Source organism: Anarhichas minor, unplaced genomic scaffold (assembly GCF_050575085.1).
Source record: "Anarhichas minor isolate MPS153535 unplaced genomic scaffold, ASM5057508v1 ptg000062l, whole genome shotgun sequence".
Lineage (NCBI taxonomy): Eukaryota > Metazoa > Chordata > Actinopteri > Perciformes > Anarhichadidae > Anarhichas > Anarhichas minor.
In genome coordinates, this window is record NW_027466508.1 from 5734714 (window position 1) to 5756091 (window position 21378).

Consider the following 21378-nt stretch of genomic DNA (forward strand, 5'->3'; position numbering starts at 1 on the left):
TCACTGCGGGTTCAGCCCAGGACTCGAAGTCTCACAAAATAATTTTGCACAGTGGTAGATCAACATGGTGAGCTATGCTGCGCGTTACGCCGAGGCCCTTGTTCTTCATATGGGAATAAGTGAGTTAGCTCTACTTGAACGGTGACAGTGACATGACATAAGCCTGGATTGTTTTCTCCAAAGCGGGTTGAACATATATCCGGAGCTGTTTTCATAGCAACAAGTCCTAAAGCCCAAGCCTGCAAAGATTGTGAGTTCTTTGGGTGCAATCCTATAAATTTACACATTTTTAGATACAATATTAAGAGGTTTACTTAAAAAATAGAAGCAATCCGAATTTTGGATGATATAAGCAAAAGGACATGTAGTTTAAAGACCAGGGGACAGCAATGTCTCGGAGGTATGAATATTATCTCCAAGCAACCAGGTGGGCCATTAGTGGTATTATGATCAATGCTCCAACAATATTTGTGTTGCTCTTGTATTTGCGAGAACCTCAGCAACAGTGTAAACATCATCACTCACAGTGTAACCGGATTCACTTACTATAACTGAATGCATGAATAATGGGATTGTGGAAACATTGTAGAGTGCAACACTACACCGTCAATAACTATGAAGAAACGAGAGTCTATGATGGAAGGGTTCCCAACGTGCCTACTGCATCTCATTCACAGCTGTGTGTGTGTGTGTGTGTGTGTGTGTGTGTGTGTGTTGGCTGACCAGGTGCGTGTTGATGGAGTGCAGGCTGCCGACCGTCCAGTCCACCTCAGGCAGCGGTGATCCAGATCCATTGCAGCTCACCGTCACATTGTCGCCCTCCATCACCAACACACTGCTGTGGCTCACACTGATCTCTGGTAAGTCTGGAAACACACACACACACACACACACACACACACACACACACACACACACACACACACACACACACACACACACACACACACACACACACACACGGTGTATGTTCATGTTAATACACACCTGTCACTGCCTGTATCTACATATTTGCACACAAAATGAATTAATCACTTTTGATTAATGTTACAAAATGAGCACAAAGGAGGCACTGGGAGAAACACACATACACACACACACAGTAGATGTCACAGGGATGAGTCACCACCAGGAGATAATACTGCAGAGTCTAAAACCTCTGTCAGAATCAACGCACAGCTCCTCACATCAGATTCACCCTCTGAACTCTGTCACACCTCCTCCCCTCCCCGCCTCCACTCGTCTCCCTGCTCCTCTTCTCTTCCCTCCGTTTCACCTTTAACCCCTTCCCTCCTTCTCCTGCTTTTACGGTCTCCCTCCGTCAGCCATCCTCCTTTTCACCCTCCCCTCTCCTCTGTACTCCTTCCCTCCCTCTTTAAAAAAATAAATAAAATGGAGAACACACCTTTCCTCCCTCCTCTCTGCCCCTCCTCCACTCACCACAATTGTGGATGTACATGTTGTGCAGTCTTATCTTGGAGGCTCCGTTCCTGCAGTACAGCTGCTGCGTGTGGAGCCCGGCCTCTCCTCGCTGCTGCCACAGCTGGATCCAGCGGATGTCGCAGCCGCAGTCGAACACCACTCCGTCCAGGCCCCTGGAAACACGATTATGAAGCAACAACAACATCAGCCTAATCAATAAGGATGTGACGCAAAGCTACTCTCTGTATCTGTTAATGCCACGGGCATGTCTGGGGCCATTTTGCATGATTTATCATAAAAAAAACAAATGGAAGTGTAATGTGAATGTATAGTTGGTCTGACGTGAATATTGACAAAATTGAGAAAGCTATTGACAAAACATGGGCCAAATAAAGAAAGGGGTTGTGCATGCAGTAGTAGAAAGGCCAGATGAAATGAGAGATGGCTTCAAGTGTCTCTGAAAAAAAAATAGACAGCTGGGGACAACAATGTTAAAAGCTCTCTTGGCCGTTTTGGAGATGGTCTCTCACTGCTATCAAGATAATGAGAGGCTCACCAGTCAAGCTTTATGTCATACTGAGCAACAAGTCTGGTAAAAACTAGAGTTTTTGTCTTAAACATAGATTTCACTACTTATTTAGTGAAGGGAGACGTGACAGGAGAAACTAGACAAGAGAGAACTTAATTAAAGGAATATATATATACAATTTGTACATTAATTATTCAGCCTGTGTTACCTTGAAAATAAATAGCTTTTCTCTCATTTATCCAGTTATATGCTCATTGTCACACTTGCACGCCGGACGCAGAGATGCATGTGTTTGGGAAGAAGTGAGCATACAGCTGGATATTTGAGACATGGATCAGTCTATGGTCTATGATTAGTCTTGCATCAGCACAAAGTGTTTAGGAGGCAACATGTACTTCGGTCTGCTGCTTCCAGCAGGTTGCGTGCACACTTAACCGTCTCCATTTGCAACAGCAAGAACGGAAGCACTAACAATCTTCAGCTGCATGAAAAGCCACATTTCAGCGCTCTCGAGCTAATTAGAAACATTCTTCACGATACCAATAACATCAATGCAGTTATCACCGCCAACACTAAAACGTATCAAGTGACGGTTCATGCAAAACACGCTGGCGTGCGTGACGGTCACCACAGATGCGGATCCAATATAGGTGGTTTTACTCAGATGAACAGACCAGATGAACAAAAAAAAAACCGAAGGCCAGCACTGCAGCGTTCAAATGCAAGAAAGTCAGAGGTCAAGGCAGTGTTGAGGCTATCAGACTCGGGCCATATTAGCGGCAGGCAGGTATCATCGGGCTCATTGGCGCATACATATCATTACGGTGTCAGAGTTGCATCGTTCCGCATCGTACGCCACCCCTGCATTTTGCATATGTCCAATTTGGAGGCTGCGATTGGCCAATTTTGCCAAGATGAATGCCTGCCCAAATGTCCTTGACAGAGGTCAATAAGATATTGCGGAAAGCATGAATAATGCATGCGGTGCGTCCTGCATGCTTTATAAAGTAATGAGAATAGATTTCTGCAGGTGGGTCTCTCTTGTTACCAGGTGTTCACTGGATCCGATACTGTAGTCAGAGCTGAGCTTTTTCACATCCTCTATGAGGCGGCATACCCATTGAGCTAACAAGGGAGTGCATCTACCCTTCGTTTGAAACGTGTGCCCGGCGAGTAACAGTACAGTAACATGTTTTTCACAGCTCCACCATCTAAACAAGCTATAAGACAAACAAATGAAGAAAAAACAGCAAACTGACAGCTGGAAGTTGATAAATGTCTGGAGGAGAGCAGGTTAGACTTTGAAAAGAACAAAAGCAAACAGGAGTGTGACCCCAGATACAGACAGCTAACAGCATGGTGTTTCCTTGAAGCTGGTTAACGATCCACCCCGCTACTTCAGAGGAAAGGTAATGATCACCACCGGAGGCTGTATTTCTGGGAAATATACACACACAGGTGCTCCGGCTGAGGAGCCGCTCATCACAGGCAATACTAAGCCACATACCGCATTGTTGCCGACGCGCTTTGATCTCAGCTTGAATGCACCGCTTCCTCTCCTTATGCTGTTATGATGTCAGGAATTATTTGAGGTTTTTAAATCCCGCGTGTTTCATAAATCGCCTTATTTACCACAAAGCTCCTGATCTTGGGTGTGACTGTGGGTTGTGTTTCCTGTGATGCCGGGCTTTGTGGTAATTCAGCAGAAATACGCGTGGTTAGTTGCTCTGGGTGCTCGGCTCGTCACATTGTAAGTCACTTTTACTACAATACAGTACATCCAGATGTTAATGCATATTAATAAGAGAAAAATGGATTTGTGGATCTATCCCTGACTAGTAATAAGTTAGCTTTTATTCCAAAGAAATCAAGGGGTATTTCATTACTTAACTATGAAGGATTAGATCAGGACAGTGTCTTCAAATCTTATGTCATGATTGTCAATTACAATGCAAATTTACAGTGGAAGCAAATTTATATTCATCTCGTTTTGATTTTCCCAAAAAGAAAGCCTATAGGCCTACCCTAAAATGACTTTACATTTTGTACAACAAATTGAAATGTCATCCGTTTTTAACAGGGTTAGAGTGTTGTGTCTCTTTGTGGTCATTTTGAGTCTCTGTAGTCATTGTGAGTGTCTTTGTAGTTGCTTGGTGTCTCTTTGTTTGTCTTTGCAGCTGTTTTACATCTCTTTGTTGTTGTCTTGGTCTCTTTGTAGTCGTGTAGTGTTTCTTTGTAGTCATTTTGAGTATCCTTTTGGTTGGTAAATGTCTCTTTGTGTGACATTTTGTTGGTAAAGACTGACACTTTGTGCCTCATGGGCCAGTGCCCTGTAGGCCTGTTCAGTTCTCCTCCTGCTGATGTTGTTTTGTTGCTAGTCACAGAGAAAGGTTGGCGACTCACTGCACACACAGACCCAGTGGAGCTGCAACACAATAGCGAGCCCTTTTAACATTTAATCAGTAGCGGTAATAGCAAAAGTATCAACAATTGCTTTTTGACGAGTTAGAATTCGGAGGAAGTAGACGAAATGTTGATTCTTAATATCGACAATAATTTCCTACGAGTGGAAACGTTCATTGTAGATATCTGTAACTTCATGACAACTATTACCAACCTCTACCATGGACCTCTATTCAAACTCTATTACAGATAGGCTTATTGATAAGCCAAGTTTGACGTGTTGTAATTCCAAGTTGACATATCCATGATGTAGTTTGACTAGTTGCAATTCTAACCAGAGAAGTGCAATCATTAGAATTCAGATAGGTGTGTCTGCAAAGACATCTGCTGTAATGCGTGATTGAATGAATCCAACACACGACTGTAACCCCGATCCACAAATATCTGGTCAGGTATCTTCAGCAATGTACGTACAGGAAATGATTGTGGTGATTTGTGCGACGTATCGGAAATTAACATGGTAACTCTGGGCGACATATCCTTAACAGGTGATGCATCAGACTTATCAGAAGTGCAATTGTTGGTATCTGAAAGAGGAAATTACATTTCCAATAGTAACAATTCTGGAAATTCAATGAATCGTTTGAAAAGGAATTACTGATACCTACAATTCAATCTGTAAATCAGTAGAATTGCTGAAAAGTAATTTCTACGTGTTATAACATATTAACATTTTTTTCAGATATCTTACATTTACATTTGAACTGTTCAAAAAAAAGAAGAGATTTTGACATGTCAAAATATAATTTCCACAAGTGAAATCTAAATCGCTACTAGTCAGCTCTACTGATTGGATGTTAAAAACGTGAAACAAGGTGATCTTCTAGTTACAGATGGTCTCTGAGACAACCAAATATAGATCCACTGAAAATCTGTTAGTCTGTAGTGTTAAGTCTTGTGATTTTTCATTTAACGACAGGCCTGACCAGTGGTCACTTTTCCACAAACAAACCACGTCTCAGTGGTTTAGCATCATATCATGTCTGCAGCCACTGTGTGCAGATATAAAACCCTTTTACAGGCTTCTTGTTTGTTGACAGTCATCATTTCAACTGACAAAATCCCCAGTCTTTGGATAGAAATAAGATAAATCGCTGAACTTCAAGTGGTAAATCTGCCACCGTTAGCATTGTAAACTTTATGAGGTATGTGCTACACTCGAGGAAATATTGACAGGCGTATAGCAACAGTAACTAAGGGCGGAGCTTACTAAACAGTCAAATCTTTCTCTTTGATGGTATTGAATTGGATTTTTTATTGAATCATATAAATCAATTTTTGCTCTCAAGCACTCATTGCTGTTGTGTTTGTGCACTACACTACCCATAGATCACTTGTCAATCACACATCGTGGCCAGCAGTCATTAGCATTATAGTGTGGGGGGGGAAAAAGCTGTCATCTAGCTGTCATGCCATCAGATTGGCTTCTAGAGTCTTGAAGCAGGAAATTGACAGTCGGACATCTATTCATTGGCAACAGGCTGAATAAACAGATGTCGCCATGTTTTTTATTTTTTAACTTTTTGTGAAATGTAAAATTAAACTCAGTTTTCATTTTGCAACAGGGGTCGGGGAGATTAGAGTTTCGGTAAAGAATAGTATAAATCAATCAGAGGGAATATGGATAAAGCGGAGAGTCGACACCGCCGATGTCACATTTAATACTCTTCTCGTCAGCAGGAGCTTTTACAGCCATAACCATTTTTCCCCTGATCCTTGCTAAATTTGCTAAACAGTTGCTTTTACCGCACCGTTCTGAGTATGATTGCTTCACCACACTCCTGGTTGTCGCTGGACCCGCTCCATCACTCTCGCGCTGTATCTTCTTGCTCGTGTCATGGATAAAGCAGTATGCTGCAAATGAATAAATCACCGCATTGTCCAATCGCTGCTTTTCTGTGAGCTTGAAGCCACTTGGCCATGCAGCGTCCCTGCAGGCTCTCTCACTGCCTGACTTTTCTTTTCTTTCTTTTTTTAAACAGTTTCGGCTTTATTTGTCTGTGGAGCCAGACCTGACTTTGGCTTATCGACAGCACCACCTGCACTGCAATCAAGTAGAGGAGACGGGACACCCGAGTCAGGTCAGGGAAGGCTCCAGGTAGGAAAAAATGGACAAAGTGAGTGGGAGCCTCGGGCAATTTCCTCTTCAGAGTCAAAGATTTGGGCAGGGACAGGTATACTTTTGGTGGCTATTTTTTATAAAATTGACGTTTTTAGAGGTCCTGCGTGTATCCATATTGTATATTCAGGATGGATGATGTATTGATATGTGTACAATCTATTTGTAATCTAAAACAAATGTCATTGTATTTAAGGAATACTTAAATTGTTTTTTGCAATCACTCAAATTCCGTCATACTAGAATTCCAATTCAACATACAAACCAGCTGATTGTATTTCAATGAGACATCCTTTATGATCCTGTTACACCCAATAGGGCAGCAAGTAACTACACACAAACTGCTTTAATGCCATAAAGCAGGCGAACTAAAGGATCTACTTTCTCACCAATAAGAAGCTGGCAGAGGCACGGACATGGCGATGTGTAACTCTGTTTTTCTTTTTCTACCGGTGCCTGTTTGGTAATTGTCTGACTTCAATCGAGCCCTGCTTGACTAGAAGTGTGAAGTGGTGCACTGGTGGTTATAGAATTGCAGTGCTGGTGGGGATGTTCAATTTTCAAACCCAGTTTTCGCCCATAATCTTTTTGCCAATAGCTTATTGCAAATACACAGAAATGTTTGCGGCTTTAGTTACATTTACAGAGTTTACATAATTATATTTAAAGTAACTTGAATTACTCAGTTGTCATATCAAAAGGTACAAATATACATGAAAATACAATTTGAAATGTGAGATGTGATACTATTCATCCCTGTTGCCATAATATATTCCATATATAGCATCTACTGTACTTCTATGTGTTGTGCATGTCTAAAGCCCTGCACAATTCATGTGAGAGGGATTATTATGGCGAGCTAACATTTTTTGACTAATTCACTGCAATAAAATCAGGACACAACTAGAATAACCGCCCCGTGGTTGTGTGCCTCTGCAAACTGGTCATGTTGCAGTTTACATCCACGTCTGTCCAAAATGTTAACACTTCATCATTTTATCCTGTTGCACATTTGTGTGAAATGTCATGATTGGCAAATTAATTCTTGAGTTATGGCCAAAAACGCATTTTATGAGGTCACGGTGGCCTTTGACCACCAAAATCTAATCAGTTCAAGCATGAGTCCAGGTGGAAGATTCTGCCAAGACGGACAACCCAAAAACAACCGGCCACGGCTGCTGGTTGTATAAAATGGCGTTGAGGTATAGCTAGACTGAAATATGTGTTTCCCTCGTATATCTCAAAAAGTGATATTCCGCTCTTCTTTACACTCGTATTGCTGGAGACGCAAGGATGACCAGTGTCGAATTTGGACACGCGACTTTGGATAAACAAGCGATGGAGCTCTGTGCAGCGGCGGGGGCGGAGCTTCAGAGCTCTGCGGACTGAGTCTACATCTACTTGGGTCAACAAGCGATGAGTAGTTCTCGAGAACGCTGCAAGCAGCACCACAAGGAGCCAAGCAATCGGCCCGCTCCGAACGAGCACCGCACCAGTTGCTTTTATAGGGAAACGCTTTGTATTGGCATTTGGACTTGTGGCTGCTTCCCCAAAAATAGTAGCAGGCAGTCTGGGTTTTGAGATGGGGACCTCTGCGTTGTCTAGGCCACTGCTGCTCACTCTTCTATTACACTTAACATTTGAATTCTCCCTTTCCCTCTCGTAACGTTTGATGTTTTTTGAGGAGTCACTGTAAATGTCGTGTAATCTCAGCAAGAATTTTCCCTGAGTGCAGCTGGACCCTAAAAGATGAAGGTTAAGATTCAGTAATTTACCTGTCACAAAGCCCTCTGAATTGCAATGTTTAATTCATTCTAATCCACTGGCGGTCAAGTCAGAAGATTACAGGTTTTGATCTATTCATATTTCATCCATATTCAAAGAAAAAGTAATTTTGCTCCAAGAGGCGTGTTTGACTTTGCGTCAGCCCCCTCCCCCGCAACCCGGAGAGCCTGGATTAAAGCGGCGCCAACAGAGTAAAGGGATACGAGACGCACGTTGCTTCAGGCAGATCGATACAGTTGCCAAAGAAGGGGAATGCGTTCCTCTTTTGGGTGGACCAGATAGAATGAGCTTCCTCGAATGCTGCTGCTCACTCCGCTTCAAACAACCTCCAATAATCCCACCCAGGATGGCACGGCGACAGTCGCCCGCCGTCCTTTAGGTTTTGCGATTGGCTGGTGCCGTGCAGCACACACCGCAGCAGCTCCGGCCCTTGGGCGAAAGGGCACGCAAACAAAGAGAAAGAGACGATTATCCATGTCTCATCCAGAGGCAGCACACGGCATGCCGCCTATTGTACAGCCTCAATGTGATGTTGGGGCCTTTTCACAGGAGCCACAAAAGACTTGAGATTATCGAGATCTCCCTGATAGCATTGTCGTTGTCATTGATACTAAGATATTGCAGGGGGTGTGAAAAATCTGTGCAACCGACCTGCGAAACAAAGTGACTGTTTTGGCAGCGACACTGAGCTTGATAAGAAGTGCCGGATAAGGGGAATAACAGACTTAATGCACTGATAGGAAGTACTTTTTCCTCTTTAAACGTTGCCTCATCATGCAGGTCGACAGGCGTTGGTTCTCAAGTGTGATTTTTAATTGCAGAATCACGACGAAGAATCGGCTCCTCAAAATCACGGAAAGCTCCACATAAGGGGGAAGTCCTGTCGTCATGTTAGAGCAGCTAAATAAATAATGATTTTAACGGTTACTCCGTTTATCGAGTGAAACATGTTTTTACACCTAACCGATTATGCGCGAAGCAGCAGTTGAAAGCGGGGAATGTAGCGTTTGATTCCAAACGTGGCCAATCGCAACGCTTTGATGAAACCGCGTGTTGTTTAATGGTGACTTCAGCAGAGCGTCACTATTTTTTATTACCTTTTTGATATGTACAAATTAACTCTTTTCTTAATAGGAACAGACAGCAGATCAGTTTGTTTAACACGTCTTTTTGTTATTGATAGATTACGATCATGGACTTGTGTTGTCTCTGTTGCTCTGCGTTTTAATTGTAATTTATGCTTACTGTTCTATCTATTTCTACGTGCCACAGTGTGCATTCCATTTCCCCCTTTTATTTAAATTTTTCACAAAAGCAAATTGTTGCGGAAGAATTGTAGAGCAGCAGTGTAAAGTAACAGTGGACCTTAATGAAACATACAATGAAATAATCCTTAAAAACATTGTTACTGTAATGCTTTTGAAGGGCTTACGGTGTAATTCCAGGCTTAAAAATAAACTATTTCCACATTTCCTATTCGTTGCAGGTCACTGTCACCGTGTAGCGGCTTTGAAATTGTTACTCTTTCATTGATAAAATAACATGAAATACAATTACAATAACAGCGCCTAGAGTGACTGAGATAACACGGTGTAGCGACAGCGTCGTGGCAAAGGGCCACGCTCCCCTTTTCGTCACATAAAACGGAAATTACTTCAGCCGGTTTGATCTCCCTCTATTTACATAATATCCGTGTGGTTCAGCAGCACGGGTGGGCACTTATCATTGATACTGCATTGTGTATCATTCTAATAATTAAAGGCTACGGGCGCCCGGTGAGCGCGCTTCATTTGGCCCGATTGAATGATTGGCACTTGCCGAGCTAATATGGTTTGGGTGAGCACACCAAGACAGTGGAGAGAGTAACGATGTCAGGCCCATGTCGCAGACTCTGCCCATGATCGAGTGACTCATTTCCTGTTATGGAAGCCTGATTCCACATGGCTTCGTTCTTTCGCAACGCCCCGGCCCGCGTCTGTGCCGCCACGTCACTCCAACTGACACCTCTTAACTAAACGCAGCAAATTGAACAGACACGAACCCTCACTCCTCATCAGCATTCCCTGGGGGAAAAAAACACGGGCGTCACCCCGGCCCTGCTTTCCATGTAGAACAACAAAGGCACCGTTTGTTCGCATCTAAAATGGTTGCTTGAGGAAGAAATGGGATTGCACATCAGAGCAGGCCGTGCTCTGTGAGCTGGGATGGTGATCTGGTTAAGGTAGGATCAGCGCTAGTTATTCTAGTCTGTTGCATGTGGTGTAGTCTGTCCAGGAATCTGAGGCCATTTAACTGAACACTAATACTGTTCTCTTCAGTGACTCAGTAGGCAAAATGGTCCTGATCTTTCTTCTTGTATATTCTCGTGTGAAAGCCGCACAAAATAATAATGAAAAACCAAACATAATAAATTTAATTTATTATTTATTTATTAAGAGTTATATATATATCTATCTATATATATATATATAATTCAGCTTAACCCAAAGCAGTTTTGGGGTGTTTTTGCTCCATTCACTGTGGTCTTGTTTGACACTGCAATATTTGAGTCCTGCACCTCTAAGGAAACAGTACAATCATAGCTAGAAGTAGAGAGAACTCAAAAATGTCTTTTGTGCAATATAACACCGTTAAATTGACATAAATCCTATTACAGAACAAAATGCTCGTTAAATTACTTTAAAAATGTATTTTACAAAAATTGGAAAACAATGGAATCTATATATCCAACCTATTTCAAAGTGCCAAAAAGTGTTACATGATATACATATATATTGAACATTTTTACAATCTCTACTTACAACCTCTTCAGCCCTCTCTGCTTTGCCTCTGTGTAAACAGCCTGCAGTGCAGTCAAAGAGTTTTTGTCAGGCGAGTCAATCATGTTTTTTACAGGATCTGGTTAGTTTAAACGGTTTATTTGGGGGCGGAATTTGAAATGCGTAATGTAGAATAAAATGTGTTGAAATATCATAATGTTAAGATTCGATTTGGTTGCTTTTTCTGATGGAAAATCACGCATTATGTGTTTAAGGACCGTCTGAAAGTTGATAATCCAATCATAATTTTAGTTTTTACAGCTTCTTGCTTTGATAAACGGTGTATTTTTTGGCGATTGTTTAACAAAGACATGCTTTTCCATCCCACCGGCGGGTTTTGGGGTTCGGAGGGTCAGGACTCTGTGGGGATTAGATTGATCGGCATTAAACAAACAATTCACGAACGGATTCACTCATTCAAATGTTTCGAAATCTTAATTGGTGCAAAAAGGTATGTGACATCACCTATTGCCCACTTCAAACCAGTGAGTTGAGTGCAGAGGAAAACCGACATACTGAATTATATTTTGTGTAATAACCAAAACAGACAATGTGTTGATGTAGGTTTCTGTGACTTGATTGAGAAAATACATTTTCAGGGTCTTTAGGTATTTTTACGCAGTAATACTGATGCCTGATATTGTGAAGTTAAAGATCTAAATAATGTTACTATCAATAAATGTATTACATAACATACATATGGAAGCATGGGACTCAAAGCTTAGGCACTCAGACAGATTAGAGGGTTTAGAGGCCAAAACTAGCTTCTACAAAAAGCTAGAATTGGACAGCTGGTGAGACAACAAAAGTACAGAACTTGTACAGTCCAGTGAAGAATGAAATTCACAACCCAATAACAGGCACAATGAGGGATTCAGAGACCCATCTGCCTCCGATGAGGGCCCACAGTGAGATGACACTTGTGCCGCGCCGGCATGGGGTCCGCCGCGAGTCGCTTCCTACACAGGACGGATAAAAACGAGCGCCCTGTAATATCGTTGGGTCCTGCGTGTTCTAAGTTTTCCTCAGAATCGAGAAAGCTAAACGCTGAAAAATACATAACTAAACCGTCAATTTAAGCAGGGCTTTCCCTCCACTCTGTCCTGCCTGAATCGTACGGCGGCAGGACTACCCCAGATCAGCATTGTGCCACTCTCTCAGAGGACCTGCCCCGCTTCTACCCCCTGAAAATAGCACAATAAGGAGGCCTGCTAGAAATAGTCCTGCATCGCATCCTGCTACACCTCAGCTTTGAAGGCCAGGTGGCACGGGGGAGCGCGTGTTCAGAGCACAGTCACATGACGGACAGTGCCGACGGGCGTAACATCTAATAGATAGATAGTTACTTTATTAATCCAGCAAGGGGACATTTTTTCGCTACAGCAGCATTTATGGTACAGGTAAAGCAATAAAAATAACAGAGTAAAAAATATGAAATATAAAAATGAAAATATAAAAATGGAAATGCACAATATATACAATAGAAATAGAGTAAAAATATTAAATATAAAAAATGCACAGTATATACAATGAAATATAATAATATTAAAAGATTTAACTAAACAAACAACAGTGTAACAGAGTTATTCTTAATGTGTAAATTACAAAGCAGATCGGTCGCTGCCATATTCTCCCTGGTGGTGGAAGAGCAAACTCATTTCTTGAACACAACGATCACTAAAATATTTATAACATACAAGAAAACGGGGTTGGGCTCCCTCATCCTATACCAGACCATTACATTTCCTTTATGCGCCTTAATTAAGTCAACAAATGACTTTTGCGATCACAGTGCGACTATGCCGCCTATAGGTTCTGTCATTTACACGTGCTCAGACAGATTAGAGGGTTTTGTAGAACCAAGACAGGAATTATAATGGCATGCGGTGAGGAAAATTTGTATGGCGGCAGATAGTGTGCAGGGAGCGATGATGAATCACTCTAATAAAACACAAACAAAAGCCAACAAGAGAGAGAGAGAGAGATCAGACGAGGACTTACAGCTCGGAGAGTTGGAGGTGCTGGAAGAGCTGCCACGACAGCGTGGCGAGAGGATTCCTCGACAAGTTTCTGCAGAGGAAAAAAACAAAGCGAGGGTTAAATGGGTTGGTTTTTATATATGCAGTATTTCATGTCTCCTGCTTGATGTCACATCTGCTCCCTTTCATCTCACATCCTCCCTTCTATTCTTGTTTTGATGTGAAAACCCGAATAGCAAATCTTACCCTGGGTCAGTTTGAACATTTTAGTTAAATGTATTTTTCTGTCTCGGTTGATATAATCCTGCACTTAATGTATATCCACAGTGCTGTCGTGCGTATCTGCAAGTTGAATAAACTCAATTTCTGTGAAATCAAATAATTCAGCTAAACTAAAATAGAATAAATTAAAGTAAAACAAGACAAGTGGGGAAGTGGATAAACAGGCCTGCATTGATGGCTAAAATAAAAGCAAAGTGCTATTGACAAGAAAAGGGAAACAGGCCTGGTTGTGTGGAGCTTCAGGGCTCTGGCAACTCAATAAAAGAAAGTTGACTGCTTTCTAGTCAAATAATTAAATTGACTTAAGGAACCTCCTGCGGCTCAGGAAGCCACTAAATTCGATAACAAATAGCCAGAGACTTACGAGTGATCCGACCAGAACCAGTTTAAATATGAAGGAAAGTTTAGATAACACTCTTCATAAGAGATATGAGAGCATTTACACAGCAGCGCACTATCAAATCCTGTTATCAGTCCAAGAGTATCGCTCTATCTGATCATTAGTTTTCTCTGACGTACATGTGCAGGGTTTTGACTGAACGCTCGGTTGATGACTCACATTGCTGTACCATTTACAACACCCAATATCACAGCTCACAGTGCCTATAAGGGAACAAGGAGTGATCCACTCAGCCTCTAACTGAAGCGACACACGCAGGAAATGGCATATAGTGCGAGATAAGAGACATCTCAACGACCAATAGATGGTAAACAGTACACATTTCAGAATACAGCAAATGGGCGTATTAAACATAACGGATTACTCAGATGTTCCAACTGTAACATGCTATGATTGTATTAAAAAAAATTGAATGTTAAGGGTGGTGTAGAGGTAACTTACTAAGGCAGACAAAATACACGTAAAAATAATGTTCAAATAAATGTAACAATATGACATGAATTTGAAATGATCAAAATGCCAATATGGATAAATAAATAGCAGTATAGAAGCCAACAGCAGTTCATATTTATAGTATTTAAAGAATTTCCATTTAAGTGCATACTCTATGGCAGGATAATTTGTATGGAAGACAAATTAGACACTCCTGTAACCAGGAGCGTCGCCATGGCAACAGGCAGCTGAGGATGTTGCAGGTCTTTTTCATTTCCTGTGATATCACACATGCACATACACAAATAGACATGCAAAACACACACACACACACACACACACACACACACACACACACAGGTAAAACCCACACAGGTATGTTTGCACAAAGTCACTCACACGCTGGTTAAATAATATTGTCACCTTGAAATACTTGTGCAACTGCATTGCTGCTCTGAATACAGGGGATGTGTGTGTGAGTATGTGAAGATGATGCATGGAAATTTACCTCCCAAAGAAAACTTGCAGTCCCAAAGGGACAGTATTATACACAGAAAGAATACATTACAAAGAGAGAGAGAGAGAGAGAAAAGGTGGGCAAGCCAACAGCAGCTCATTAGGTGATGTAGAGCAGGGCCGCTCTGCCCTTTCGTCAAATCCCCCCCCCCCCCCCCGAAATAGACAGACATTTAGACTACAGATCTCCAAATAGACACACGTCAAATGACAGACCTTAAAAAAGATCTCCAAATATACATAGATTAGACCCCAGAGCTCTAAGTTAATATTAGAGTAAATTAAAAATAGAAGATAAGATAAGATAAAGATAGAAGCTAAAGCGCACAGACCACATGTTCCTGTAGAGGTGGTTAGGTCTTTATTCACTATTACAATCATCAAAAAGCAAAAGCAGCATGTGTTTACATTTAGGTTTTTATGTAGATTACTAAATTATTTTGTATTTCTGTTAATGATGTCACTCTCCCGGATACATTGAAGGCAATAGTTTGACGTTTTGGGAAATAAGGTTATACGCTTTCTTGCTGAGAGTCAGATGTTAAGATTGATGCCACTTTCATTGGACAGAATCTGCAAAAAAATCTAATAAACTTCTTTCCAAAAAATGACTTCAGATGTTATTTAGTTATGCTACCTTCTTATGAAATGCTCGTAGAGACACTGGAATATCAGTTATGCTTAGGGTAAGTTATGTAAGGGTGCTGCAAATAAAAATCACGTTTTACTACTTGTAAAAGCAAACAAATCTACTTAAGACAGCAATAAACTTTTTAATACACATGAGCCTTAAGTGACAAATGCAAATGTTTTTTTTTTACACCTTTTATTGTTGCATACAGATAAGTGAGAGCGAGAGACCTCCTTCACGTCTCCGGCAGGAAGTGTTCCGTTTTCAAAGGTCATCCTTCACATCTCGACAAGAAATGTCAGCTAAAATTGGATCGGGAGGGGTAAATGAATTAATAAATATATAAACAAATCAGCAAATAAGGCATCAAAGCCCGACGGAATGCCAAAAGACAGGAGGTGAGGATGGGGCATTGATTATTAAATTTAAAAATTAGCAGAGGAGAAAATGAATTAGAAGCCAGGCAGCTGTGTTTCCAGGCCTGGAAGGACATACACTCACCAACAAATATATACACATAGACCTACACCGCTTTTACTAGACCGTAAAACAGACACAGTTGCTGTTCAGTCACTGAGCCACCACCGATCATCTCCAGACAGTGCTCATTTGAATAAGAAATTATGTGATTCACATGAAATTTTCATTAGGTTGGGGTGGAAACTATGCGCTACGGCGACGGATGTATCTGGGTGTTAATATTGATGGCGGCGTCAGCTCCCCAGCCGGAGGGCGACGAAGTGAATGCTAAGCTGAAACCCGGGTGTTTGCTCCTCTGCAGAGGAGGTGCGACTCCTCCTCCCTCCCTCTTTAATAATTCTGTTTGGCACAAATGCCATTGGGAGGGCTCGGCTACTCGAGAGGGTTGGCTAATTAGTGCAGCATCACTGGTGGCTACTGTCTGAGTGTGGGGGAGCTCTGCAGATTGACATTCAGGACCACGCAGAGGAGAACCAGACAGCCACTGAGCGAGGTGTCGCAACGGATCAGCAGCGTGGACGTCGTGAAATGTAGTCGTCATCTGTCAAGCTGAGGAGAGGCAACTAATATTTGCTGCAGTGCCATAAACTAATTGCTTCCGTTTCTCTTTTTTTACAGCATTTTTTCTAATTCCTGAAATGTCTCCGAGGCCTTCGTGTTACGAGTAATGCTGACGACTGTAAGCTGCAAAAACAAACCTTTTTAAAAAATGAAGTAGAACTTTAAAATATCACGAGTGTCAATCTTAAAAGAAAGTTGTTTTTCTCCACTTTTGAAAAGCTGACATTTTAGAGAAGGGAGCTTTCTCTAACGCGGCAACCATGTGCAGTTTGTTAAATAATGTTGTATTAATAATATAAAAGGTTAAAGTGCTTTGATCTAGGCCATCTCTTGTTGCAAACAGGCAACTGGCGTGTACAATTCAGAGAATACTGTCATAAAGGGGTAAGTACGGTATTACATAAAACGCATTCAAACCTGTTTAATGAATATACACATTCGCTCTGCTTCTCTCTACCATCGACTGACGCAACACAACAGTTATTCAGCCTGCAGCCGAGTTCACATTCAGGCTTCTGTTCACCCGAACCGGCCAGAAAAGATCCTCCTTTGTCTGGAAACCGAGGAGATTAAATGTCTTCATCCCATCTCAAAGACGCCACGTGTTATTATGTATTTAATATGTTGATCCGGCGCATAACGCATCAAAGCCTCTACCGCTCATCACCAAAGGTATTCACATTTGCATTTCCAGAGGATGAACTTACTGCAACCCCTGAGACTGTTCTAGAGCTGGAAAGGTCACATATACAAAATATCCACAGTGAAAAATACAAGTGTAAGCTGCTGATAAGATCTGCTCATGCACCACCCCAGCTGGTAACACCCAGAACTTATTTCATGCTTTTCATCCCACCCACTGCAACCATGTATCTCATGGTCCGCCGGTCCGATGCACCATCCTCCGCATGTATCCTGCCTGAATGCACATAGAGATTGAGTATCTGTATGTTGATATGCATGTTCGGCCATACCTGCAATGCCTCTGTCAAAGGCTGAAAAGGCTCATGGGAAATATCTTAGCTTCCTTGGTTAGATGATATCTGGGGGCTGACATCTCACTAGAATTCAATTCACATTTAAATGTAGACGACTGAGCAAAAAAAATATATACATATCATGTGAGTCCTAAAATATACCCCATTTAATCTTTAAAAAAATATAAATAAAACTTGACAGCTCCCACTTCCTGGATGTTTTTTTTTCTCTCCAGTATTACAGGCAAGATTTTATTTCTTGGCTTCCTCCACCCCAACCTCCACCTTATGTGTTGATGCTTTTAGTATTGTTGAGTGTTATTAAGAACTGATGTAAAATGTGTCTCCCTGTTGCTGCTCAGATTCTTTGAGAAGTCCTTCAAAAAGCGGAGTCTTTTCAACCCAATCTAATTGTAGATATTTGTATAACCGCTGCAAAATGTGCCTCTCACTGAAACGTGGTAAAAGGTACGGCTAAGGTTAGAAATAAATTGGTGTTATAGATATTTTGTATAAAAATGAAGAAAAGCTGTAAACAGACAGGACACTAAATTTGATTTCTGGTTACTATATTGCATCAAACGCCTACCTGCATTGTAATCATGCAATGACACCATCCTTGTTCTGATTTGTGCTAAAAAAACAATCTCCTTTTAAGGTTAGAAAGAACATTTCCAGATGATTTTGGCACAATCTAAACTGGAGACACTTCATTTAAAAATGCGGAGCAGAAGCTGACAGGCGACTCAGCGACTGCCTCATTTGTTTACAGTCATTACCTAAACGTCTGAAAAATCAATGAGGTAATGATTTATTAATGTCAAAATGTGGAACATAATTAACAACAGAATCATTTCCACACAGCACATGAAGTTCGTCTTTACTCATACCCCTCCCTAGTTACACATTCAGTACATGTTCTGTCATCCGGCAGTGGTGTTTTGGGAGCTATGCACAGGTAGAAAACAATAACCTGCCATTGCTGGTAAATCTTAAGTTACTGGTTGTCCTCCATAGGTCTGTTTCCCCTCTGGTGAAACTCATACATTTGGGAATTATTACCTGGGTGAGACCAAAGATAATTAGTAGTAGGCCTACTTATATAATGAACATCAAATGAAACCTTTGTTCTTTGTTTATTTGGTTATATTTGTGTGTTTTGCATTTTTGCTTTTGTTTGTTTCTTCATGTACGTATGTACAGTAATATCTGTAAGTGAAATGTAAAAATCTATAAGATATTGTGTCCAAATGGAAAGTAGAAAGGAATGTATCAATGATATGTATCGACACAATAACATAACATCATTTTCCTTCCTTGGTTGAACAATAAAGTGTATTTATTTGATTCTGTTCTATCAGCAACATCCTCTGTTCATATTTTTATTTTCTATTTCAAACCTGTCGTATTAAGACAGCTCACATTGGTCCACAAACTGTTAATCATTTATAAAAAAGAATAAGTACATCTCACTCATGTATCTTCCTGATGGATGTGCTTCACCGAGACAGCACTTGCATAGCATTATTTATAGAGAAATAAGAGGGAATGTGCTTAAAATCCCCCTCCTTAGGCAGTTCAATCACTGAAAATATAAAATTGCGAGGGAGAGTGAGATCCATAAATTGTGTCTGAGGTAGCATATGGAATTCATTTCGTTGAAACAGCCAAGGAGAAACTTCAAACAGCCACCGCTTCATTATAATCGGGAATATTATTCGCCCCAAATCTGCATCAAGCATAGGTACGAATGGCTCCGGGGAAGAGGGATAAAAATAGTCGATTCTTTAATCTCAGAAAGATCCTCTGGTTGTGGTATATGTGTGCATGTGTCGCGCTAATCTCGCAGCAGAATTCCTCTCATCTGCCGTTAAACCTGTTTATTCCCCCTCCGCATCCGAGCTGGGTTAAATAACATGAAACTGGGACTTCTATCAAAGCGCCCTTGAGCAAGGTACATAACCCTCAGCTGTTTTAATGAGTCCAACTGTTTGTCAAACGTACGACGGCAGCTTTGGAGGATAAACGGCATAGCAGTCTGTATTATGGTTTCACGTCAATACGTTTTCAACTCTAGTGAAGGATTTCTCACCTCATTTAAAGTCGCCCCCCCCACCAGGTAAATCCTCTTCTTGTGTCTTCCATTGACTTTGTATCCAATTGTGACGCCTCTACAATTCACCCTGTGGTCTGTCTGAACAACACGTACTCACTCCCAACTCGTCAAATACTGCAGCTCTGTCAGTTGGACTCACACAGCATGTCAGTTTTAGCTTATTACATGCATAGTGTCTTTTCAAAAAAGCTTCCGTGTTTACAGGAAAGTATACAGTTTCCACTTGTTGCATTCATACAGTCTCCATTTTTAGGTTTCTTACGCAACAAAACCACTTGGTTTGGCTTAGAAAAGCGTTGGGGTTTGGCTATAAATAAATAAGTTTCCTATGTAAAATAATTACCTTTTTTACGGAACTAGCAAAGTACAGAAATTACCTTACAAAACTACGGTGAATAAGGTCCACGTTGACTTGGTATCACACGGGACATGGACAGCAGTGTCCTTGGTGAAAGTCCTGTGTTCATTTGACTCATCCAACTTCCACTCCCATGCACCCCACTTGAACTTTCTCATTTGCTCTGAGAGTCTAATGAAGACGTGGATGAGTTAACATTGGATTTAGTTGACAGCCCGGTGCATCTCATACAGGCGCCAAAGGGTGCCTAGTGTCCAAGTATCAGACGACAGGTGCCAATAACCAAGCAGCGGCATTTGAAAGTTGGGAGTGAGTCATCTTAGTTTAGCATGCTAACATTTCCTAATTCGCATTAAAACGTACAGCTGAAACTGATGATTCTGCCGATGGATTAGCTTGTCGATATCTTGTCATTAACCAAAGTATTGGACAAAGCACAATTTTGACCAAATGATGGTGATAGCAGAAAAGTCCGGGATCACAAAGGGCATGCTCCCCGAATCAATCACTGTTTGAGAATAGATGACTTTGTCTTCAGCCCAATAACTCCTGTTAACAAAATGCCTCATGGTGACTCATGACATTAATAACAGCCCATAATATCTGTTACTTTCATTCCAGCAACAGCTTCGAGTGACGTGGAATGATTACTTTTAATAAGGGCCTATTTCTGCCTTTTCAGTATCGTTTTATGAATCCTGCTTTCAGTATGATAACACCAACAAATTAGTCTCACGGTAGTGGAATTGATTGGCTGACTCGAATCTCTAAACAGCATTTTTGTGCTGTTTCTGAGTTGATAGCAAAGGGTGGTTTGATGAATGAAAAAAGGGGATAAAGCGAAAAAGGGTTACGAGCCAACCGGAAAGGCACCTTATGTCCAGAATCACTGAGTCACTGAGTCAGGTTAGCACAGTAATTGGAATACATCCCTGCAATATCATCCGAGGTTTCAGTTTGTCAGTGCAATTAATGAAAGACAATATTGTACACAGTCATCCGGCTGATTGTGAGGGAGAGATGCGAGTCGTGGTTCCAAGACACAAGAGAACGAAGCCTTTAAGCCACGACTCTAATTATTTTGTTCCTCCCAGATAGGGATGGAGATGTTAAAATCGACTGAGCAATTTAATGAAAAATGTCTTCAATCTAATGAGACAAGCAGAGACTGAACTGCCACTGGGCTGACAGCAATGCCAAAGGTATACTTGAATCTTTTTGTTGTAATTCCGATTGCGTTTGTTAATCATGCAGATGAAATATGCACTGAAATATGCAGTGGAGTTTTCCTCACAGTGGACCCATGGAGAGAAGTTCGCTGCTTGTTCAGCTGAGGGTACACACTGCCAACCTGTTCTGGCCTGCTGCTTTATGAAATGCCTCTCGCTGAAATCGATAAAATGTTAGAGTTGATTAAAACACCAATAAAGACACCTGGGAGTATTTTTCTAGATGACTGCAAGAAACATGTTCAGCCCTTTCTACAAGACCTTGTTTCTCAGAGTGCTT

General features: G+C 41.3%; 1 protein-coding gene across 4 annotated transcripts in view; it reads right to left on the reverse strand.

The window, feature by feature from the left end:
• Positions 1 to 21378, reverse strand: part of ntrk3b (neurotrophic tyrosine kinase, receptor, type 3b) — a 157887-nt gene that overhangs the window by 83908 nt on the left and 52601 nt on the right. For all 4 annotated transcript variants that reach the window (XM_076077990.1, XM_076077991.1, XM_076077989.1 and 1 more), the window contains exons 4-6: positions 13139 to 13207; positions 1441 to 1595; positions 724 to 866 (exon numbers count right to left, since the gene is read on the reverse strand). In XM_076077990.1, the coding sequence (XP_075934105.1) occupies positions 724 to 866; positions 1441 to 1595; positions 13139 to 13207 (367 nt within the window). The remainder of the gene's footprint in view (positions 1 to 723; positions 867 to 1440; positions 1596 to 13138; positions 13208 to 21378) is intronic.